Below are 24826 nucleotides of genomic sequence, written 5' to 3'. Positions count from 1 at the left end.
GATCAGTAAAATCTTATCTCATAAATGAAGGCTGTTTTTTTTTTAAATAGGAAAGATCTATGATCTTTCCACTGACTAAGCAGAAATAGCTAATAAGGACCAGGGGTGAGATTTGAACCCAGATCTTCTTCACTCAAAGCTCTGCATTATGTAATACCACTTTGGTCTATTATATTCATTCTCTCCCTGCCCTTCTATCTCCCCCTCCCTCTTCTTCTCTCTCCATCTTGTTCCCTCTCTCCTTTTTCTTTTCCCTCCTATTTCTCCTCTTGCCCTCCTTCCCCCTTATCTCTTTTATCTCTTTCTCCATCTTCCTCCTTCTCTACATATTTCTATTTCTCCATTCATTAATCGTTCTTCCTTCACTTCTCTCCTCCTCTTTCTCCCTCCTGCTCTCCATTTTTCTCTCCCTTCATTATTAATCTCTTTCCTTCTCCTCCTCCTGACTCTCTCATCTATCGCCTCCATTTCTCTCTCTCTGTCTTTCTCCTTCCCTCCTCTCTTCACTCATTAATCTCTCTCCTTCATTTATCTCATTTTCTCTTTCCATTTCTCTATCCCTCTCTTCTTTCCTTCTAAAGTTCATGGAGGCTGAAGCTTGCTCAAACACAAAGGGACATTGAATTAATGTCTGTTGAAAAGAGTACTTGGTCAATTAAAATGTTTCCATATGGAGACTTTTGGAACCTATCTATAAGACTGGATGCATTTGATGAGTATCTTAAACATTCATTCATTTTCTGACGTGAAAGAGTAACAGTAACTGACTCTGTCCAGAGAGCTTATTTTGGAAACAGTCTGGATGATGGAAACGGTGCGTGTCCTAAGGCACCCCACCAGGCCTGCTGCTGTTCAGAACTGTGTGCAAGAAGACAACTGCAAGGGGAACAGTAGCAGGGTGCCACAGGATGTGGGACTTAGCACACTCTGCTGCTGCTCAGGCAACTTTCTTTCTTTCTTTCTTTCTTTCTTTCTTTCTTTCTTTCTTTCTTTCTTTCTTTCTTTCTTTCTTTCTTTCTTTCTCTCTTTCTCTCTTTCTCTCTTTCTCTCTTTCTCTCTTTCTCTCTCTCTCTTTCTCTCTTTCTCTCTCTCTTCCTCTCTCTCTTCCTCCCTTCCTTCCTCCCTTCCTAATCAAATGCTTCACTTCAGAGGTTTTACTTAGTAAATGATTTCAAGATGGCTTGGATGAGTGTGGTAACATTTAAAAATTGATAAAAATGCTAGATGAATCTTGGTAATGTACTCAATGAACAGTGGAAAGGAAGATTCTGTTGATCTGGTCTTATTTAACTTCCTAATTAGTGGTCTGGGCAAGGAAGTAAACAAACAGCATGTTAATGAAGTCCATGTATGACATGTAATAAGGATGTGCCATCAGCATGAGGCGGGGAGAAAAAGAAAAAATTAGTGATCTGGATAGAGAATTTTTTTTAATTTTATTTTTTGAAAAGTAGGCTTTAGTAAAACCCTGTGGAGAAATTAAGATCATATAACCAGTCAGTAAAATTAAAAGGTGAGGCTGAAGTAGACAAATGTAAAGGAGCTAGGTCAGTTCCAGTCTCTGACATAGTCTGGGTATGTGTCAACTTTCAGTACTATAAGCAACTCTCTAAGATTGAAAAGTTGGAGAGAAGGTGCCAACCTTCGTTGGCAGAATGTGTTTACTCATCTGGGAATTCCTAATACCAATGAGATCACAGGTGCAGTCCCTATTCCCATGATATTCCCATTAACAATAACCTGGTTTAGTCCCTTAAAATCTTTTATTCAGACCACTGCAAAGACCTCCTAACTACATTTTCTGCCTCTAGAAGGTCTTCCTTCCAATCTCTTTTCTATATGAATGTCAGATTGTCATTAAAAACCACTTTAAACATACTAACATAGTAGTATAATAAAAATATAAGTCTTCATTGTCTTAAATGAATTGCTTTATCTGTCTCTAATTTAGCTTTCCAGACTTATCTCACATGACTCCCCTTCAGAGAGTATATGACCTAACCAGACTGAACCAGTTTCTGCCTCTAATTCTCTCTTTTTTTCCCTCTTGTCTCTATGCCTTCTGTTCTTGCCATGTCCCATGCCAAGAATGAACATCATACTCTACTATCCACCCTTAATCTCTGTCTATTGAAGTTGCTGCCTTCCTTCAAGACTCAAATCAGAGGCCACCTCCTTCATGAAGCTGCCTATAATCCTATCCTCTGCCTCCCCCCCAACACATACTCATTTCCATTGTAACACCATCTGGATGTTATTTTCTACTTCCTTCTATAATCCCTTCCCATATCCAGATAGTTTGAGCACTAGACTTGCAGTCAGGATGACCTAGTTTTGAATTTGTCCTCAGACATTTCACTTAACCTCTCTGGTCCTCAGTTCCCTCATCTGTAAAATGAAGAGGCTCAATGTAATGGCCTCAAAGATCCCTTTCAGCTCCAAACTGATGATCCTATGATCCTGTGATCTTTAGTCATCACTCTCCTCAGATTCCTCCTAGCACCTTGCCTGGATTTCTCCATTGTACTTATCTCATTTTCCCTTTTGTCATAGTTACCTGTGTACATGGCTTCTCCCCCCATCATTAGATTATCAGCTTCTTAAGAGAAGGTTTTAAGTCATATTTCAATGCTTAAATAGTAGGCACAAAAAAATGTAGAACTGGCCATGGGAACCCGTGAAACATAAAATGGCCCCTATTCCTGTGTAGTCTCCTTTAATTTCTGCCAAGTTGATAACAGAGTAGTAGAAAGGGGGGCAAAGGATGCTAAGAATGTGCCGGTTTTTAGGCCATCTATAAACATAAACCATTCTCTTGATACTCTAAATATGAGATCTTTGTCCAGTAACTAATGATTAGATATATTACTAGAAGAATAAAAACAACAGTCTTAATATTCTTGCCAGAGATAAAACCAAAAGAATTGAATTAAATGCCTTTTCCCTATTTGGTAGTTCCCAGAAATTCCCCATTTCCAAAGCTTCTTCCTCATTTACAAGGCCCAGACACAACTATAAAGGACCATGAAGCTTTAGGGTCAAGTCAAAAAGCTATATTGATAAATTTAGTCAGTAAGCATGAACTATTCACCTGAGTCTCTTCCAAAGACACATTTATAGACTCTTCCTGGTCACTCAAATCCTGAACTATGGCATTAAGAATAGTTATCAAGGGTCCTTAAATTGCATTTTCAATGTAATCGGCTTTCTTTGAAATCCAGTGTATTATTTTTATGCATTTAAAAATATAATGCTAAGAAGGGATATGTGGGTTTCACCAGATTGCCAGAAAAGACTGACACACAAATATTTAACCCCTGGGTTAGACTCTAATCTTCTTTCTATCTTAAGTATGGTCAGTTTTGTTTGGAATGAGGAAAAAAACTGCCTTCAGTTCAGTTAAGCAACTACCCAATAGCCATCTACTAACAGCTATTGGGGGGGGGGGGCGGAGAAGAGCCTAAGTGTTCTAGTTCTTATGCTAGTATTTTTGCAGTGATAGATTGAACATTTTGAGGTAGAGAGGAATAGCTAACACAGCAAATGAAAAAATCAGAATGCAAAAATTCTTGACAGGTTAGAATATCAGGCAAAATAGAGTGGAATGAGATTGAATAGGAATATATGGGAACTCTTACCTCTGAATTTAAAAAATCAACTTACAAAATATAAGGTGGGTTACAGATAACAAACAAGAGAGTATTCAGAAGAAGATAACTAGGATGATGAAGGGCCTCAAATTCATGAGTAAAATAGCCTGTTGAAAAAAATTGCAGACACATGAGCTGGAGAAGAGAATACTATCTTAAAGTATCTAAAGGGCTGTCAAGTGAACAGGAGTTAGAATTGACCTGTTTGGTCCCAGAGGGAAGAACTAAGTACATTATGTAGAAAATGAAAAGAAACAAATTTTGGCTTGATGTAAGGAAAAAGTTCCTAACAATTGGCTTCTTGAATGTATCAATAGGCTTTCTTAAGAGGGCATGTACTCTTCTATCGTTGGAGGTCTTCAAGCAAAGGTTGAATAACCACTTTTTATGTATGTTTTAAAAGGAATTTGTTTTCAGGCATGGGTTGGACTAAGATGGGTGCTAAAGTCTCTGCCAATTCTGAAATTCTGTGATTCTATTTCTGTGACTCATTTAGCCAAATTTGGAGAAGTTCATCACCAGAGGGCTGGCACCCAGATGATTACTTTTTTTTGGCCACAACTCATGAAACCATCTATCGTGATATAGAGAGGGGATATACAAATGAAACTATGCTGAAGTTTTCTCTTATACACAGAAGACTGGCAAAGATAGCAAAAGACAGAAATAGTCTTGAGTTCAGGGGTGGGGAACCTGTGGCCTCAAGGCCACATGTGGCCTTCTAGGTCCTTGGGTGTGGTCTTTTGACTGAGTCCAAGTTTTACAGAACGAATCCTTTTATTAAGGGGATTTGTTCTGGGAAGTTTGGATTCAGTCAAAGGGCTGCACTTAAGGATCTAGAGGGTCACATGTGGCCTTGAGGCCACCGGTTCCCCACCCCTGAGTTGGAAGCCCTTTGAGAAGATAGACCACACATACTAGGGTACTTTTGGTGTAGCTGTGAACTCTGTCCAACAATTCGGGGGGGGGGATTTTTTTTCAATATACAGAAAAATCATAGAATTGTTCCTTATTCTTTTAACCTGAGGTCCTCGTACTGGGTATAAACCTGAAAGAGATCAAAGATGGAAAGGTCTCATATGTTCCCAAATATGCATAGCTAACATTTTTATAATTGCCAGCAACTTGAAACAAAATGATTGCCCATCTATTTGGAGATCCCTGAACAAGTTGTGGTATATAAATGTCATGGAATTTTATTGTGCCATAAGAAATGAGGAATAGGAAGAAACAAGTGAAGACTTATATGAACTGATGCTGAGTAAATTAATTAACAAGTATTTATTAAATGCCCAAAGAAAATTATACAATAACAAAAAATATTTACAACAATGAATATTATTACATGAAAGAACATTTTACGGTAATGAAAAAGAGGGCACAAACTGCCAATTGATCGCATTGACCAATCTTAGTCCTGGAGAATAGATAATAAAATATACTTCCTTTCTTGCAGTACAGAGGTGAAGGACTGCATGTGTGGAATGGTGCATATAAAGGTCACTGGGTATCACATCTGTGATATAAAAATATAGTGTATTAATAAAATTTTAAAAGAAATTAGCTAAGGGAGCTGTGCTAGGACAAAACCCAGAGAACATCATTCATAAACTATTTAGCAGTAACTGAAATCTGATCTGGTTCAGAAATCTGTGTACAGTGGCGGCTCATGATGGAGACAAGTTCTGAGCCCATAATGCTTCTATGCATATAGTTTTAAGCCCCATGTAGGTTTGGTCCATTAACTCTCAGGAGAAATGTCCTGTCTCTAAGAATCTGTTGGAAAGAGTGAGGCTCAGTGAAATCCCATGACTCTTCTGCAAATATGTTCTGAGGCTAGACTGATGGAGAAATGAACATCAAATTACCATTACTTGAGAACCACTAGGCTGGGGCTATAGAACATATACCTAATTCGTTTTGGCTGAGGTGCTTTCCTTCCCAATTGCAATATGAACAGGATAGTAATAGCATGATGGATGTAAGCTGTCAGCTCCTTAATATGGAAGTCAAAGCCTTCTGAAATACACCCTTGCCTCATCCTACCTGCCCATTCTTATCTCATGCTACGCCCCTCTACACACTCCTTACTGCAACCAAGCTGGACTGCTTCTCATCTCCTCTACCTGTCCTGTGCTTTCTCATGCACCAATACTCCATGAAACCTTCCCTAATCAACCCCAATTTTAGAGGGACTTTTCTCCCCTCAGACCTCACCTGGCCCTTTGATTATACCACTCTAATGTACTTAGCATGTATGATTTTAAAAAATAATAATAATAGTTACTTGAATATGTGGCATGTTCCCCTATTCATTTGAGTTCAACAAACATTTACAAAGTATCTACCAAGCACATGGCACTAGGTGCAAGGGATGCTCCAATACAGAATTGGGTTTGTGGACTCATCCTTGTGGGTATTCTGTCTAATTATGCAGACAGTGACCCATCAGCTCTGCACCTATTCATCCATAGCCCATATCACAGGGGCTGCATGCAATATGTGGGGAGCCTCCCTCTTTTTCACAATGCTATAAGGATACCAGGGAAGCTATTTCTCCCTCTTACCATGTGACCGTCTCATCTTCTTTTAGGCTCCTATATTTCTGAAATGACATCCTTTACTCCACTTCCCCTTCTCGACTAATGGCGTACAATATGCGGCAGCTGACTCATACCTGACATCCACCTTTCCATTGTGCTCTAAATGATACTCATTTTCAGCTCTTCACACACTGGAGTTGTTACCTTTCTTGTAGCCATGAATCACCTGAATACTATTATTCTACAGAAGAGCCTTTTTCAGAGGGAAGCTTGGGGTCATTAAGAGTCTCTGCAATTTTCCAAAGTTAATGCACCTCCCCCTTCACCTCCTCCTGTTCATTTATGGGTTCAACTAATTGCCCAAATGCAGTATCAAGCAAAGATACACATGTGAATAAACAAGCCCTACATGTTGCCGCTGCTCTAGTCATTGGTCAGTCATTTTTCAGTCATGTCCAACTCTCCTTGACTCCATTTGGGGGCAGAGATACTGAAGTGGTTTACCATTTCCTTCTCCAGCTCATTTGACAGATGAGGTAACTGAGGCAAACAGGCTTAAGTGACTTGTCCAGGGTCACACAACTAGTAAGTGTCTGAGGCTAGATTTGAACTCAGGAAGATGAGTCTTCCCGACTTCAGGCCCAGTGCTCCATCTATGGACCACCATATTACACTTCAGATAGTAGGCTTTAGGAATATAAGATCAAATATGTGGCAGGTAAGTGGTGCATTAGATACAGCACTGGGCCTGGAGTCAGAAAGACCTGAGTTCTAATCCAGCCTGAGACACTTACTAGTTATGTGCCTCTGGGCAAGTTACTTAACATCGGTTTGTTTCAGTTTCTTTATCTGTAAAATTGGGGATACTAATATCACTTACCTCCCAGGATTGCTGTAAGGATGAAATAAAATAATATTTGTAAAGTGCTTTGTAACACCTTAAAGTGCTATATAAATGCTAACTATTATTAGCTATAAATGAAACAGTCCCTGCCTTCAAGAGACATACATCCTGTGGGGGGAGGAGTTGGTAAGGAGTGAGTGCTGCGGCATGTACACAGGCAAGTAAATATCAAGTGAAGGAAGATAAAAATTCTGAGAGGCAGGGGTGAGCAGGCCAGGAATTCCCAGCATGGGGAGTTTGAGGTGTGACTTGTGCACGAAAGTGGAAAATGGAGGTACTGGATTGTAAACTCCATGAACTCTAATACTTGGTCTAACCTGAAATGTGCATGTCTCTAGGGCCCTAGTACAGTGCTCTGGAAGAGGTGGGCATTTATAAATGTTTGTTGAATGGAACAGAGCAGACTCATATAGTCTAACTAATGGATGCTTGTGGAGTCATTGATTGGTTGATTGATGGAACTTCCATCGCTGTCTGGGTTTGAGCTGTGACTGGAATGAGAGGAAAAGTAACTAAGCCAGAGTTTTTGAGAACCTAAATCTATCTCACCAATGTTTCACACCCCAACAACTGCCCGTGAGGGTGCTTTTATCATCATTGAAACAGTTAGCCCCTTGACAAGCCTGGCTGTAGCTGTGGGAGCCCTAGAATTCCTGGCTTGTTCAGTCAGCAGAGCTTACTCTGAAGGATCACACTTGCTGACGGGAAAGGGGATTTGCTTACATAGGATTTTTCCTTCAGCAAGTCTTCAAATTATCATGGAAACTTGAATCTGAAAAGGACTGGCAGAGCTCAGCTAGTTTTATAGAATATTTGATCTCACAGGACCCACTAACGTTGGGCAGAGAAGCAGACAAAGTGACTTACCCACATCACACAGCTACTTAAAGCCAGAAATCTTGTCTCCCAACTCCTGGTCTAAGGTGCCTTTCCCAGAAAACTTGTGTTTCAGTTTAAACTGCAGACAGTAAAACTATCTGCAGCTAGAGAGAGAATTACTTCACCACATAATTCTACACAGAAATGTCCGTGCACAAATACACAAGTAGGAGCCATACAGGTAAATAGGGGTGGGGTAAAATGCCCCTCTGCTTTTGAAGGACATCACAGCTCTGACTCATTCAATGATAAACAGCTAACTCCTCCACTCTGAAGCCTTCTAGGATTCCCTCTGGGAGCTACAACCTTCTTGCAGATACTCATGGAGCACTTGCTGAATTTCTCTAATGCCTTTATACAATATTATGTATTATAGCTCTCTGTGTATATGACACATCTCCCTACTAGTTGTTGTTGTTGAGTCATTTTTCAGTCACGTCCAACTCTTTGTAACCCCGTTTGGAGTTTCCTTGGCAAAGATACTGGAGTGGTCTGCCATTTCCTTCTCTAGTTCATTTTACAGATGAGGAAACTGAGACAAATAGTGTTAAGTGACTTGCTCAGAGTCACACTGCTAGGAAGTGTCTGAGGCCAGATGTGAAGTCAAAAAGACGAGTCTTCCTGACTTCAGGCCCAATGCTCTATCCACTGTGCTACCTAGCTGCCCTTCTACATTGTGAGGCACATGAAGGCAAGGATCATTCTAGTTAAATTTCAGAACTTACCAGGACTTCACTTAATTAATGCTTGCTGAATTGAATTGAATGATAAGCACTACTGTTCTCCCAGTATTTACCCCACTCTTCTCATCCTGGCTATAGTTATCTATTGACTTGTGCAAATACTTCTCCCAATGTTCTCAATGATTTTAGTAGCTGACTCCCTTTAGTAGTGGTCTCCCTTTCTGGTCCATTCCCTGAAATCATCCTCCAGGACCTCAACATTTGTGTCGGCAACAGCTCTAGCAAAATGCCCATCTCAATTCTTCAAACTCCTCAGTTTTCTGCAATTCTTCGAATTCCTAAATTACCTTTACCTCTATTACCACACCTTAGACGTTACCACTGTGGAAAATCTCACCATCTCCAAGACTTTAAAATTCTCCTTTCAACCAAAACTTCCTACCCTTCCATTCTCATCACATTATTCAACACATCACTATTCCCAGTCTACCACTTAACTGTGGTGTCACAGTTTCTTGGAGAGAATGTTCTCTTTCATGCAGTTGAGATATTATATATTTGATGAGAGGGTGGGTAGAGGGCAAGGAGTGGGAAGGATAACAATGTTAGTAAATTTTTTGACGTGAGCTTTCTTGAGACTACTTTGGAATTCCTTTCCTGCTTCTTTCTATAGGATCCATACCCATAGACTTGCTTAGCCAGGCTTATCAAAATCAACCTTTTCATGATTATTTTCTCTTCTTTCCAGATGAAGATCTTTGACAAAAACAAAGATGGCCAGTTGGATCTGAATGACTTGGCAAGGTCAGCAATATTAAAAAAATTCAGTGGGTTTTGAAGCAAACTCCATAAGGTTGTGAAAATACATTAAATTCATCTTATTTGGACAACAGAGATTGAGTCTGGGCACAAAGGAGCATTTAGGGTTTTTCCTTTAAAGCAAGAGTTGGATAGTGTCAAAGCATAAATTCGAAATCTGATCTCTTGACTCCAACATTCATATCTAGGGCCCTCATTTGTGGAAATGATAGAGTATATAAGGCATAAAACAGGACAAATGGCTTCAGACACAGGAAAGTGTGTTTTTCTTGTCTCCTATTAAATTTTTATTCTTTAGATAAATTTAAGCCCAGTTGTGAGATCTCAATTCCTAACAGATAAATAAAAATTAATTAAGCACTTATTATGTCCTAGTCACATAGTAAGGTGCCTGCCCTCAAAGAGATTCTATTCTAGTAGAGAAAGACAACACATAGAGAAAAGCTGGAAAGGGGGGAGTGGAGAGGGCAGTCTGTCTTGGAGCTAGTGACCAGCATGTTCCAAATGTAGCACTTTCAGTGAGACAACAGATTGCTTCATACAGAGCCCCAGATTTCAGTATTTTTTTTAAAGGGCCACACTTTAGAATAAGCACCCAATGGACCTTGAGTAAGAGGTCCTGGTTTTGAGTCAGTCTGCCATTTACTATCTGTGTGACCTTGGCCAACTCACTATTCCTCTTGGGGCTTGCCTAATTTGTAAAACCAGAGAGTGGGCCTAAGTGACCCCTAAGGTCCCTTCCAACAGTCAGTCTAGGAGCCTGTAATTCACGGAAATAAATGGAACAGATTATTACATAGGAGTGGTCAATGTGCAGAGGTGTCACTAGCTAAAGTAGGAGTCTTTTCTCAGATAAGGCAGCTGTCTTGAGTAGGGAGGCAAGTATAATCTGAAGGGTGATCATAAGAAATAAGTGGAGGAAAGGGAATTTCAAGGCAGAAATGTTTTATATACAACAAAGCACCCTTAATCATGAAAATTCAATTTTTTGAAACTAACTTATCACTAATGTGAAAATACGTTTAATAGGAATGTATATGAATAGCATATATCAGCTTGTGCGCCATCTTGGGGAGAGAGGCAGGGAGGGAGGGAGAGAAAAATTTAAAACTCAAAAGCTTATGGAAGTGATTGTTGATAAATCAAAATAAATTAATAAAAAAAGAACTATGGAATGAAAAAAAGAAACTAACTTGTTTTATATATGTCTGGAGGTTTCACAAAGACCATTTATTATTCTTCTGCATCATAAATTCTGGTTGTATCCCTTATTCACTGTGGCTTGGGCAAATCCCTTTTTCTCTTTGAAACTCAGTTTCTTCCTCTGGAAAATAGGTGTAATATTACCTACCTGGCAGACTTGTTGTGGTAATCACATTAGATAATGAAAACACTTTATAACGTATGACATTATAGAAATGTAAATTATTCATAGTACAGAACTTCAAAGGTTCATGATCTCATCTGTGTAGATGTTCTTGTTGCCAAGACAGATAGCAATACTGCAGTACCTTAGCAGACAGTTTTATGAATTGTGACAGCCAGAAAAATTCATTACCTGGTGATAAGGATCTCTGAACTCAGGGGTCCTCAGCCTGGAATCAAAGCTAGAGCTAAGTAGAACCAGTCGGTGCTTGTACTTTGTATACATAATGAGCAAGAAGCCAAAATCACCTCCCTTCCAGCATGAGGCAACAGTTACTTAATTATTACAATCACCTGAACAGTAAGGAATTCAGCAAGCATTTAAGCACTAGAGTAATAATAATAATAATAATAATTTGTAATAGTAATAATAATAGCTTGCATTTATATAGTGCTTTAAGGTTTGCAGAACACTTTACAAATATCATCTCATTTTATCCTCACAACAACCCTAGGACATAGGTGCTATTATTATCCCCATTTTACGATGAGTAAACTGAGGTAGGTGACTGGGTTAAATAACTTGCCCAGGGTTACACAGCTATTAAACATTTGAGGTAATACAGTTATCCCTTCCACATCTCGACTTTCCCCATCATGATTTCAATATGTCTCCAGTCAGCTTAAGAAATTAAATGAGAATTTTGGGGTAATTTTGTGGAAGTTGCAGATGACACATGAAGCCCAGCAGCTGACACCGAGCCTATGACCAAATTCTTAAGCCAAATTTTACAAAACAGATACTGTAAATACCCCATAAAAGGAAAAGAAAAAAAAATTGGACTTCTTCTCTGGCACAAAGGGATGGCCAAAAAATTTTACACAAATTTTTCCAAATCAAAGGGGCGCCACGTCCCTGGCGCCTGCTATATGGAAGAGGTAACCTTTGAATTCAGGTCTTTCTGACTCCAGGCAGAGTGTTCTATCCACTGTACCACCTAGCTCCCCTCAGGTCAAAAAGACCTGAGCTGAAGTTCTGCCTTTGACAGAACTGTTTGACTGAGCAAATTCTCAGGAAGAAGTATCCATCCTGTTCAGAAAAGACTTACTTTGTCACATAACCTGAAGCTCTGGCAACAGTCACTCACAGGTGACTCTGGGTTTTTTTCTCCATATAGGATTCTGGCTCTCCAGGAAAACTTCCTGCTTCAGTTTAAAATGGATGTAAGTAGCAGTATTTCTCTAGAGTAATGTATGCCATTGTCAATAGATTTAAAGGGAAGAGTGAAGGAGGGGAAAAAATCATTGGAGATTTGGGTTTTCACTTGTTGGCTGCTGAAGTGACTCAGAGAGGATTCAATGGAACTACAGACTGAAGTATACAAAGGGGACCCTGACCCCTAATGGCCTTGTGTGGCAGTCACTCAACAAGCAGTTATTAAATGCTTGCTCTATGCCAGGGACTGTGCTAAGAACTTAATAAAGGAAAAACAAAAAACAACTGCACAGTTTGTACTCTCAAGGAGTGCAGATTCTAATAAAGGAAACAAGTACATACCAAGTCGGATATGAGATATATACAGACTATGTGAATGTAGCCCTCCCCTTACCCTTCAATGAGAAGCTAAGTGTCCAATAAAGGCTATCTGCAGAGGGTGGGATTTGAGCTGAGTATTCAAAGAAGCCACACCTCAGACTCAGGACTCAAGAAATTGAGACTACTTTTTTTTTTTTAGTCATGACCAATCTGGGGATTTGTTTTGCTTGACTACACATGGTTGTAACAGGGGATTTTATTTTTCTTGCTTTCTCAATGAGGGGTAGGGGGAATTGAGGGGGGAGAAAGTGGATCTTTATTTGAGAAAATAATTAAATACAAAATAGAAAGAGTGAGAGAAAATGAAAGGAAGGAAGGAAGAAAGAGAGAGAGAAAGAAAGAAAGAAAGAAAGGAAGGAAGGAAGGAAGGAAGGAAGGAAGGAAGGAAGGAAGGAAGGAAGGAAGGAAGGAAGGAAGAAAGAAAGAGAAAGAAAGAAAGAAAGAAAGAAAGAAAGAAAGAAAGAAAGAAAGAAAGAAAGAAAGAAAGAAAGAAAGAAAGGAGGAAGGGAAGGGGAGAGGGAGGAAGGGGAAAAAAGGAAAGAGAGAAAAAAGAAAGGAAAGAAAGAGAGAGAGAAAGGAGGGATGGAGGGAGAGAAGGAAGGAAGGAAGGAAGGAAGGAAGGAGGGAAAGAAGGAAGGAAGAAAGGAAGAAAGGAAGGAAAGAAGGGGAGCAGAGCATTCCAAGCATGAGAAACAGCCAGTGCAAAAGTTCACAGATAGGAGGTGGTTTGAGGAGCAGCAAACAGGCCATTGTAGCTAGCATTGTAGGTAGAAAGGAATAAGGTGTAAGGCTAGAAAGGTAAAAAGAGGCCACGTTATGGAGACCTTTAAATGCCAGACAAAAGAGTTGCTATTTGTTCCTGAAGGTTTTAGAGCACCATGGAGCTTCCTTGTAGAGCAGGAGTGCAGGATGATATAACTAGAACATTTTAGAAAAATACCTCTGGCAACTGAGTGGAAGATGGATTGGAGCGGCAGGAGATTAAAGGCAGGGTGACGAGTTAAGAGTAGTCCAGATGAGAGGTGATGAGGGTCCAACCTAAGGTCACCTGAGTGGAGAAAAGGGAACACACATGAAAGATATTGTAAAGGTAGAAACAAAATTTGCCAATGGATTCAATATGGGGGGTGACAGTGAGGATTGCTAGCCTAGGAGCTGAGGAAAGTTCAGAAGAGGGGATTATTGGGGTAAGGGGAAGATAATGAGTTCTATTTTGGACATCTTGAATTGTCCCTGATGCAATTTCCCTCCCTCCTAGGCCTGTAGTACTGAAGAAAGAAAGAGGGATTTTGAGAAAATCTTTGCCCATTATGATGTTGTAAGTACCTTATTCTTTGTGTTATACTTTTAAGACTCTTGAGTTAAACTTTTGGAGCTCTTGAGGTTAGAAAATTGTATAGCCACTCAAATGAACACCATTCGAACTCCTATGATAGGGCCTCCATACCCTTTGAATACACCGAAAATTCTGGCTGCAAGATTTTTCATTTCCACTAAGGTTTACCCACTATTCCATGCCAACTGCCATTGGGTAGAACAAACTAAAAATGGCAGTGTATAAACATATTATTTTCTAAAAGTGGGTTTGTCCATCCTCTAAAGCAAAAAGAAAAAAATTATCAAACTATCTTGAAATTTTTGAAATAGCTTAATTTAAATTGCCTCAGGAGCTGAGGAAAATGACAAAATGTATTATTTTGTAGTTATAATGGCTATCTAGAGAGGCAGCTTGGTGTAATGGATTGAGAGCTGGCCTTGGTCAGGAAGACCTGAGTTCAAGTCCCATCTCTGATACATACTGGCTGTGTGACCCTGGACAAGTCACTCAACCTTCAGTGTCCCAGAAAACTCTAAGACTGTAAGTTGTGACACTGAATAAAATACATGCAACTGAACCCTTATATCAATGTACAACAAAACACATTGCTGAACTCAAAACTGACTACTCAGGCAAGGGTGGGGAACCTGTGACCTGGAGGCCACATATGGCCCTCTAGGTCCTCAAGCACAGCCCTTTGACCTAATAGGGCCACACTTGAGGACCTAGAGGACCACACTTGATCTCACGGCCAAAGGTTCCCCACCCCTGGACTACTGGCTTGTGTCTGCTTTCTGCTAAAAGGAATTGGGTGATTAAGATAGGAGAGACATTTTGAAACAAGGTCACGGGAAAAAGAATGCATGTAGGAACTTGTTAAGATACATTTCCCCTCATTTCCTGCCGAATGTTAATTCTATGGTTGAAATATACAATGAATCTGCAAGTGTGAGGCTTGCACCATATTTGCCAGTAATTACCCATTGTTGGCTGATGTGCATACCTCCACCTACTGGTTAAAAAAAAAAGTTCAGACATTTAATGTCCATGTGTTTTTGCTCTATCAATTCCAAATATAAAGTGGACATTTTCTCTTTTGACCCCCATTTTTAGCACATCAAAAAATTTCTATGTTAACTCTAGGCCTAATGAAGGCAAGGTTTCCTTGAAATGAGAATTTATTGCCTCCTTGGGACTGATGTTCTGGAAAAAAGAGCTGAATTTGTTATCTTGGGCCTTGGGTTTGAATCCTATCTCTGCAATTTAACATCTGTGTGAATTCTATCAAGTAAATTAACTTCTCTGAACCTTGGTTTCCTCATTGGTGGAATGAGGAGGATGGGCTAGATGGCCTCCAAATGGCCTCCGATGTACCACCTCTCACCCAGAACTCGAGCTCTTCAATGCTATGATCCTTTTGGCCCTGAATTGGAAGGAGGAAATAACAATTACTAAACTGGCTACTAAGTCCAAGAGATTGGACTTCTTGAGATTGAAGAAGGACAGTGTAAAGAAGAAGGCACAGAGGACAATGAGAACTTGGAAGAAACAACCTTGACACTTCAAGACAGTGAGCTATCATGAAAGGAGTCCTGCATTTGGAACAATAGTACCTGAGTTTGCAATCCACCTGAGCTAGGCGAAAGAGAAATTATAGGGGATTCAAAAAGGTTAAACTGTTTACATTCCTGCATGGGAAGATGATACTTGTAACTCCTAGGAACTTTATCATTATTAGGTCAGTTAGAAGAAGTATACATAGACAAAAGGTACAGGTGTGAATGTACTATATAATAGGATGATATCTAAAAAATCTTAAGGGGTGAGAAAGAGGGATATATGGGGAGGAGGAAGGGACAGGTAGAATGGGGTAAACTCACATTAAAGAGGCACAAAAAAAGTTTTATGGTGGAGGGGAAGATGGGGCAGAGGGGTTGGCAGACGATGCTTGAGCCTTACTCTCGTTGGAACTGGCTAAAGAGGAAATAATTTACACATTCAATTGGGTAAAGAAATCTATCTTACCCTACAGCAAATCAGGAGGGAAAGGGGATAAGAGAAGGAGTGGGGTGGAGAGCTGATAGAAGGGAGGGCAGATTTGGGGAGGCAGTGGTCAGAGAAACTTCGAAGAAGAGTATTGACAATTCTCATGATAACTTTATGGGAGGAGCTTAGGGTATATTTGCATTTGTAGTACATTTGGTATACATACATGCATATTTTAGTGAATACGTGACTCACTGATGTGGGCATTCCTGCCAACAAAGCAGATGACAATTCATCTATGTACTCTAATCCTGTGTGACTCTTGTACATGTCCTTCCATAAATTCCCTACCCTTAAAATAAAGAAAATGTGTTTATGTGCTATGTACATTGGGCAAAAGGAAAGACGATTGTTTATGTTCAGAACATGCGGGAATACTCTAATGTGTCCCCTCTGGTACCATCTCTCTTGATCTTCTGTTTCTAATTATATGCTTTACCATTCTTTGAGCAAAAACATGATATTGTGGCTCTTGATTGACTTTAAGGCAACCATCACAAATGTGTGACAAATACTTCCTGCTCTGAGTTTCCGCTATTTTGAAAGGAGAGAAAAAAATAAATCAATGTACTTCATTCATTCATATTTCATGCAAACTCTGCCTGCAGAGAGCCCAAGCACTCAGGATGAACAATTTCCATTTAGTTGGGGGAGATTTATTTGGGATTAATTCTTTAAACATTTTCACGTGGTGTATCAGTGTTCTACACAAAAAAACTAAAGTAGACAACTGCAGAGCCCTGGAATCTATCGGCATACTGAAAAGATTATTGCCCTGGCCTGTCTGCCACATTTATTCTTGTGTTTTCTGACTCCATTCAATTGTTTGGACTTTTTTCTTTCTTTCAGAGTAAAACTGGAGCCTTGGAAGGCCCAGAAGTGGATGGATTTGTCAAAGATATGATGGAACTTGTCAAGGTGATCACAGTGAGGCTAAGTAGATTTTTCTTATCCTGGGCCTTTGCCAGAATTACACAGTTCTAAGTGTTCATGCAAGAGAAAACATCCAGAAACATTTGTCTGTTCACCATTTGACTCTTAGTAAAAATCCAAAGACATCCCCCCAAATTCTAACTTCACTTCTTTTTAAAACCATCTGTTATTTAAATGACAAGGAATCTGTGAGCTTCTAGAGTCTGCATAAAGAATGCCAAATTTATCATTCAATATTGAAATATTGAACATATTTCCATATTTGAGGCTGTTATGCTTTCCTTGCACTCAAGAGAATTTAAGTCACATTTCTGAGTTTAATTCTCTCTGAGAGATATACTCATTTGTATTCCATTAGTGATCTAAGGGCTTCTCTTACCTCTTGTAAGGGATAGCTGTTTATCTTTTAGGAGACTGGAGTGGCCTTGGTTATCTTAATTTAGGTAATGTTTCCCCAGGACAAAGGAAAGCAGAGAGCTGGCAATTATCCAGTGAATCTAGCCTGGTAGACTAATTCAGAAGTCTAGGTTGGGACAAAATTAAACTGAATTGACTTATCTACCCTGATGAAGTTAAAACATTCATTTGTAGCTTCTCCCTTTATTTGGTGAAATATAGACACAAAATGTGGGAAGCTGCTGGGGATGGATTTGCTTAGCAATCCACAGAGACTGGCAGCCAAGGAGGCACAGTGACCATTGTCAGGCTGATTTTACTCCAAAGAATCCCAGGCTCCACCTGGGTTACCTCTACCTTTGCTACCAAAATGGGATGTGGGGGTGGGAGTGGGAATGGAAGAAGTAGCAGAGCTGGCAAGGGCAAGGTCTTTTGTTTGGCTTCTGTGGAATGAGACTAGGTTTATTGACTGTTAATTTTCTTTTTAAAAATTCTTTTTTATTACAAACAACAATTTTCAATAAATTCTGATAACTTTCCTCGATTTCATCAGTTTCATCACATACACTAAACCTAGTCACTTAGATTTATTTCCCACCTCCATGTCTTCACATGGTGCTCTAAATAAGAATTCTGCAGGTATCTTTTCACACAGGAAGCTTGCTAGCTGGTTGGATAATGGTACCTGCTTGTTACACAGACTTCTTTATTTACTTGGAATGCCATGGAACATCCAGTAGTAGAAAATGGACTTTCTACTATAGAAAGCCCTGCCAGACCGGAGCATTAACCCCCTTCCAATAGGACAAACTAGACAGGCAAATCTGTCTTCTTCATGAGCTGTTTGCCTCCATAGATTGGGGAGAGCTAGATGGTTGTGGAGTTATCTCACCTTCAAGGCCTGGTGCTTACAAACCTCCATTCAAGGAACTAATGTTTCCTAAGCATTCTCCATGTGTCCGAGTGATGCATCACCAGCTAATGCAAACCCAAGAAATAACCACGAACCACAGAAGCAGTCATAAGCCCAAGTAATTCAATTGACAGCGTCTCCCTTTTTCCCTCTGGTCTCAACCCAGACTTGAGGAATAGAAATTATTCCCAGACTTTAGGTCTCAATTGAGCAGAAAAACTTCTCTGACAACTGTTCCCTTTTTTGCCCAGCAGACTTCAGTAACCATGGTGATGCCTAATCCTGAAGCAACTAGGAGGCTCCTGGCTCTGGCCAGTCTTTTTCTAAGAAGTTGCTGCTACTTGAGTCCTTTCCTTCTTCTCTGTGTTCCTCTTGAAATCAGAGAATGCTAGAGGTGACCAGAAACTTAGGGATTATCTAGAATGCACCCTTCATTATTCGGAGGAAGAGACTGAGATTCACTTTTTTTTTTCCTTCCTCTTTTTCCTCCTTCTCTTTTCTCTTTTTCCTTTCTTTTTCAATCGGCCTGTAACGCTCTTCATAACCTGGCCCCTTCCTACCTTACACTTCACTCTGTGCACTCTGGGATCCAGCAATACTGACCTTCTCGCTGCTCCCGCAACGGCCCTCGCACTCACTTGCAAAGGCCTGGATGTAGGAGATGGAGGGCTCCCCAGGCCGGCAGTGTTCTTCCTCCTGTCACGCCTCCTAGTTAGCTTCCCTGGCTTCCTCCACCTTCTGTTGTTTTTGTTTTGTTTTCACTTGTTTTTCAGGTTGCTTTATTTAAGAGCTGGGAGATGAAAGAGATGCGGAACTAACAAACAACAAACTATCCACTTCCTTCCCACCCATTCCCCTCAAAACAGTCTGTTTCTGAATCTCTGAAATACTGATCCCATCCTTCCCTGTGCCTAAATCCTGCCAGGATATAGAAAGCTCAATCGTCCAACTCCCAGACCTTAAAACAATTTGTTGGGTTCCTCATCTCTAGTCTCTCACCTCCTCCGCCAAGGACCGGCTCAGTCCTTCAGCTTGAATGCTCGGTACAGCCCAGAGGGATCGGTAACAGGGAGGGAGGAAAATGCATCCCCCCTCTGTGAAAGGAGCTGGGGAATGGAGAATGGTGAAATGAGGGCGCCCATAAGCGGGATGACTGAAAGGAGGGCCTGGAGCTAGGGGGAAAGGCATAGGTGCCCCAGGGAAGGGGCCAGCTGCCTCAAAATCTTCTTGGGGTGAGTTACTATTGCTGCACTTGCCCTTCTGATGCTGGTTACAGAGCCAGACTTGGGCAATACCTTTCTCAAGTCCCAGTTCCTCAGCAATGTTGGGGATCTGCTGAAGTGTGGGCTTGGGGCACTGGAGAGCAGGGTTTCCAAGTTTCCCTGAACTCCATTCTCAATGCTTGTGCACGTCCTCTTTCTGGCTTGTCGAATCTCAGCCTTGCCCAGCTCCTGAAGGTGGTCATTGTCATCCGCACCTTCTAGCCACTTCTGTAGAAAGGTCGGAGCTTACACATGTTCTTGTAGCTGAGCCACAGTGCCTCAAAGCGACAGACGGTGGTCTGGCTAAAAACCTTGCCAAAGAGAGCCCCAAAGGGGATGCCCACATCAGCCAGAGTGATCTTCTTCCACTTTAGCTCCTTGGCACAGTGCTCTGGTTCCTCTGGGGAAGGGGTCTCCTGTGGCTGCTTGTCTCCACTCTTCACCGACTCAATCTTGGTGACTCCTTCCTCCACCTTCTGTATGAGACCTTTCCTGGTCCCTCCAGGGCCTTCTCCTCTGAGATTGCTTCCATCTACTCTGCATATTTGCTATACATACCTAGTTATTTGCATGTTGTTTTTCCCATTAGAATTTCCTCCATGAGGACAGGTAGGTACTGCCTTTGCCTCTTTTTGCACCCAGCACTTAGCGCACAGTAAGCCAGCCCTATAGTAAGCATTTTAAAATTTGCTTGTTAAAACCATGTCCATTTTCGCCACCCTCATACTGCTGAGCAGAGACCTGATCTCATAGCTGACTAGGAGCTGTGCACATGGAGAAGCTTCTGGCCACAAAGAGAATCATATGGGCTATAAAGGAGGAAGGTCATAGGAAGGAATGAGAATGGGAACTGGGGCCAGATTCCCCTAGACTAACCTTCTAGAGTCCAGACACATATCTATATGTATGTCTATCTCTCTGTTTATACCAGAGCCTAGTGACTATCCCCCTCCCCTGTTCTGTGGTCACTTGGCACTACCCTCTGCACACTAAAACCCAATGGGTAAAGTGGGTCTCTGGGAAAGTGAGTGTTAGTTTTCTCTCACTCTCATGAGTCCTTTTCTCTCATGGGACAAGGGAAAGGGAGAGAAGCCTACAAAGATAAACCATATTCCAACTCTGGAGAAAACCTGAAGTGAAAAACCCTGTGTTCGCAGAGCAGGGCTGCTTGGGACCCTAACCCATAGGAAAAGTGGAGTATCTTAACCCCTTCAAAGCTCTCTCCCATCTTTGGGTCTCTTCAGATCTGATCCCTCCACTTTCTTACCTAGAAAGGGCCCCTAGGATGAGCTCTAGGAAAAACTTCACTGGTGGGGGGACAACTACATGGTGGTAGGGACAGTTCATTTGCTTACTGAGGATTTTTTTTTCTCCAGGCAAAGTGAAGTAATACACAGTAGTTGGTAGGTGCCCACTCAGGGAGCTTGGGACAAGGAGAGCCCACCTCTGTGTTGGTTCACCAAGATCCAGGGTCCACTAGAGCAGTGACTGCATGTGTCAGTATTATGACCCTGGGCATCACCAGGCCTCAGACTGAGCAAGGAGTGCAGCTTTGGGTCACAGGCTGAGTTGTCAGTATGTCCTGTCAGATATAACATATGAAATCTTATATAGTTTGTATATATATATATATATAGTTTCTAGTGGAGGCTCTGATGATTTTATTTCTAGTATAAAATGTGGTTTCCTCTCTGTAATTCATCATAGAGACATTTTTGGTAGGAGGAAAGGGGGGTAGTCCAATGGCTAAACGGCAAAACACCAAAGATCAATGTCATTAAAATGATGGCTACCCTTCCCTCCCACCCCTCAAAAAAATTACTTGTTGACTTAACTTTTGGTCAAAGTCAGTTGCAAAGCCTATAAAAGAAATGAGCAAAAGACTGCCAAGGTGTGCTCTTCATAGTATTTATGGAATTAGAGCTGAAAGGAACTACAAAGAGCATGTAGGCTTCCCCTCATCATAAAAATGAGAGGATAGGCTGACAAAGTGACTTAAGCGTCCGAAGTCACGCAAGGGTAACATCACAATAAAGGAGACCCCTGACTTGAAATCCAGGTCTTCATTTTTCCAGCTTAACAACTCTAATACCTTCAATTAGCCCTTGTGTGGCATAGAGTTGAAGCCAGATTACCAGTGCCTTTCCTACGCTGTGGCTTCCAAAATGGGGCAGTCAGAGGTGGTGTGACCAAGGCAAAATACAGTAGATTTGTTAACCTTATTCTAAATGCCACTTCTGTTAACTCATCCTCACTTTACATTAAACCTTTTTGCATTTCTCATCATCCTGTTAATTTGCCCTTCTGGGACCTTTGTGAATTCTAGTTATCCTACCCTATTTATTTGCAATGCCTCTCAACTTCATGTCATCTGCAGACTTGATATATGCTGTATTTGTCTTTTAGGCAGCTAGGTGGTTCAGTGGATATAGAACACTGGGCTTGGAATCAGGAAGACTGCTCTTTGTGAGTTCAAATCCAGCCTCAAACACTTGCTAGCTGTGTGACTCTGGACAAATCACTTTATCCTGTTTGTTTCAATTTCCTCATCTGTAAAGTGAGCTAGAGAAGGAAATGGCAAACTACCCTAGTTTCTTTGCTAAGGGGTCATGAAGAGTCAGACATGACTGGACAAATATCTATCTTTATCCAAGGCATTTGATAAAAATGCTCAGAGGAGCAGGACAGAAGACAAAACTTCCACTTCCACCATCTTTCCAGGTTGACATGGATCCATTAACCATCACTCCTTGGATCTGGTCATTTCAGTTTTGAATCTACCAGACTATACTATTACCCAGGCAACATCTCTTTAGCTTATCAACAAGGATACAATTAGAGAATTTTTTGAATGCCTTTCTGAAATCCGCATATACTATGTGTATAGTATTTCATTAGGTCAGGAGCTGGCAAACTATGACCAGAGGGCCAAATCTGGCCTACCCCCTATTTTAGTACAGCCTATGAGCTAAGAATCATTTTTGCATTTTAAAATAATTGTTATATTCTATTTTTTAAAATAATTGTTTAATAATTATAATATGTTTTAAAGTATCACATTTAAAAGTAATTATTATTTATAAATGTAAAAAAATTCTTAGATCCTGGACCATACAAAAACAGGCAGCATGCCAGATCTGGTCCACAGGCCATATTTTGCCCTCAGTAACGAGGTTACTAATATTGTAAAAAATAAAATAAAATAAAATAAAAAAGAGGTTTAGTTGGGCATGATTTTGTTCTTATAGTGATCTACCATTTCCCTTTCTAAGTATCCAACTACTGATCCTTATAATAATACACTTTAGAATTTTGGCAGGAATTGACATCAAACTTGCTAGCCTAAAATTTGAAATATCTACCTTTTTTCCATTTTTGAAAATCAACACACTGTTTTGCAGTTTCCAGTCAGATGATATCTCTTCCCCTCTACCTATTTTCTCAAAGATCACTGACTCTGCAGTCACCCTACAAGTTCTTTCAATGCCCAGTTTTCCATCCTATGTCACATAAGTCATAGAGGCAAATCTGGCTCTCAAAAATAATTAAATAGGCAGACTCCCCTTTCAGAACTTCCCAGTCCCATTCTAGTGCGCTCTTCCTCTCTTTTTTTGGGTACCTAATATATGTCCCATTCCCACAAAGCTTTCTTTATTTTCTCCTCTGTCTGTTATAAAGTGAACCTGACCCTTTCTCTTGAATATCCAAACCCTAAACAATGCTTCTCAGAGTTTAAAACATTTCCCTAGCTACTAAAACATCATAATGGCATTTTGGTCCCTAAAATATCCCCTGGGATCATTTCTGCTTCTTTCACTGGAACAACTTAATGTTTGAGCTAGACTTTCATTCATTCGGCGAATCATAATGACCTTTTTTGTTTTTGCTGCCAGAGGCACAAAACCCCCCACAGGGAAGTAATCAACCAGGTCTTTTTCCAGCAATGCCACAAGGCAGAATTCATAATTCATAATCACCACCAGCCTGGCTGGGTCCCCACCCCCTCCACCTCCTCCACTCTACCCCACTCCTGTTTGAAGGTGTGTGGCTGTGGCTAGCAAAGCAGAGCTTCTGGGAAAGTTTGGAACATGATGTGGGAGTACAAGCCCATCACCTTGAGGGATGCACATGGGAATGAACCTGTTTGTATTAGAAGCAGTTAGAGCAGCCCCTCCAAATGTATAGCTTCCTGCCATATCCTATCTCTTTTCAGGATGCTGCAGGCTCAGTTCCCAGCTTGCATCCCTGCAGCTACTATGGATCCTATCAGTTTTTCTAATAATCATTTTGTTTTCTTGTTCTCTAGCCCAGCATCAGTGGGGTGGACCTGGATAAGTTTCGAGAGATTTTGCTCCGTCACTGCGATATGAACAAGGATGGGAAAATTCAGAAGTCTGAGCTGGCCTTGTGTCTTGGTTTAAAAGTCAGTCCTTAATTGTCAGTGACCTTGGTCCTGTGTTCTGGGTGTATTTGTGTGTCAGCCCCTGCTGGTAGAATTGTATCTAGTCTCTGCCTACAGTATTTGGGTGGATCTCATGTAACTCTTCCCATAAAAGTTCAAGGGCAATAAAGAGCTGGAGTAAGGGGAGGTATCAAAAGGGCCTTCCTCGCAAGGATGAGACAGTTGTCCGAGCCTTGGAGGGAAGTCATCTGAAGAATTGCTCTCACTTTTGTAAATCAGTTTCAGAGACAAAACTTTCCTGCCTGTCATGAGATTCATCTGGCTGCCTTCCTGGCCATCTTGCTATCACTCATTCAGTCCTGGAGGAGGTATTTCCTGAGCTTTGGCTGTTCGACCCTTTATGCTAAGCCTGTCACGCATCCCCAGTTTCCTGTGAAGATTAAATTGGTGTGCTGTGTGAATGTCTGTTCTATCATTTGTGCAAATAAAATTTGAAATGAAAATAAACTCTGGAACTAGATTAGAAAGAAAAATCACCATCCTTGGTGCCTGTGTCTTACGGTGTATTTTATATCTGGACCCAGAGTCCTTTTGACCCTGTCGACAGTGGGGGAAAATCTGAATAGAGAAGCCTGAGTCCTGGCAAGACTCTAGCCACAAAGTTCTCACTGAAGCCTGGGCCTGAAGCTGTGATAAACTGAAGAAAATTAATGCTGTATTATTTAATAGCCGATTTACTTTTTGCTGAGGTGCCAGTGCAACCCATTTTACTAACAGTACACATGTCACTGTTGATAAAATGATATCTTGTCCTGGAGAAAACTGTGCCTCAGTATCATTTTTACTCACTAACAAAACTATCATAAAAATCCTAATTTCCATTGTCAGGTAGTTATTGTATGAACAAATGTTCTCATACCTTTCCTAATTCTGCGCCAGAAGAATAAATGTACTCTCACCACAAGTTTGCCAACAAGACTAATCTTCTAAACTTGGGGATCTTTTAGTTATGATCTCACTCTATCTCTTGTCTCTGTCTCTCTCCCCTCCCTTTCTCCCTACTTTTTTTTCCCTCTTCTCTCTTCTGCTTTTCCTTCTCCTTCTCTTTCTCTCTCT

General features: G+C 40.8%; 1 protein-coding gene and 1 pseudogene across 1 annotated transcript in view; one reads left to right on the top strand and one right to left on the bottom strand.

Annotated features, from left to right (window-relative positions):
* Positions 1 to 24237, top strand: part of SCGN (secretagogin, EF-hand calcium binding protein) — a 69182-nt gene extending 44945 nt beyond the window's left edge. The window contains exons 7-11 of the mRNA XM_020986947.2: positions 9408 to 9463; positions 12022 to 12067; positions 13699 to 13758; positions 16654 to 16722; positions 23615 to 24237. Of these exons, the coding sequence (XP_020842606.1) occupies positions 9408 to 9463; positions 12022 to 12067; positions 13699 to 13758; positions 16654 to 16722; positions 23615 to 23743 (360 nt within the window). The 3' untranslated portion in view covers positions 23744 to 24237. The remainder of the gene's footprint in view (positions 1 to 9407; positions 9464 to 12021; positions 12068 to 13698; positions 13759 to 16653; positions 16723 to 23614) is intronic.
* On the bottom strand, positions 19074 to 20655 carry LOC110208764 (POU domain, class 5, transcription factor 1 pseudogene; annotated as a pseudogene).
* Positions 24238 to 24826: the final 589 nt, after the last annotated feature.

The sequence above is a fragment of the Phascolarctos cinereus genome, unplaced genomic scaffold, assembly GCF_003287225.1.
Source record: "Phascolarctos cinereus isolate Bilbo 61053 unplaced genomic scaffold, phaCin_HiC Scaffold_4;HRSCAF=312, whole genome shotgun sequence".
NCBI lineage: Eukaryota > Metazoa > Chordata > Mammalia > Diprotodontia > Phascolarctidae > Phascolarctos > Phascolarctos cinereus.
Note: the sequence above shows the minus strand (reverse complement) of the source record. Positions and strands in the feature narration are given on the sequence as shown.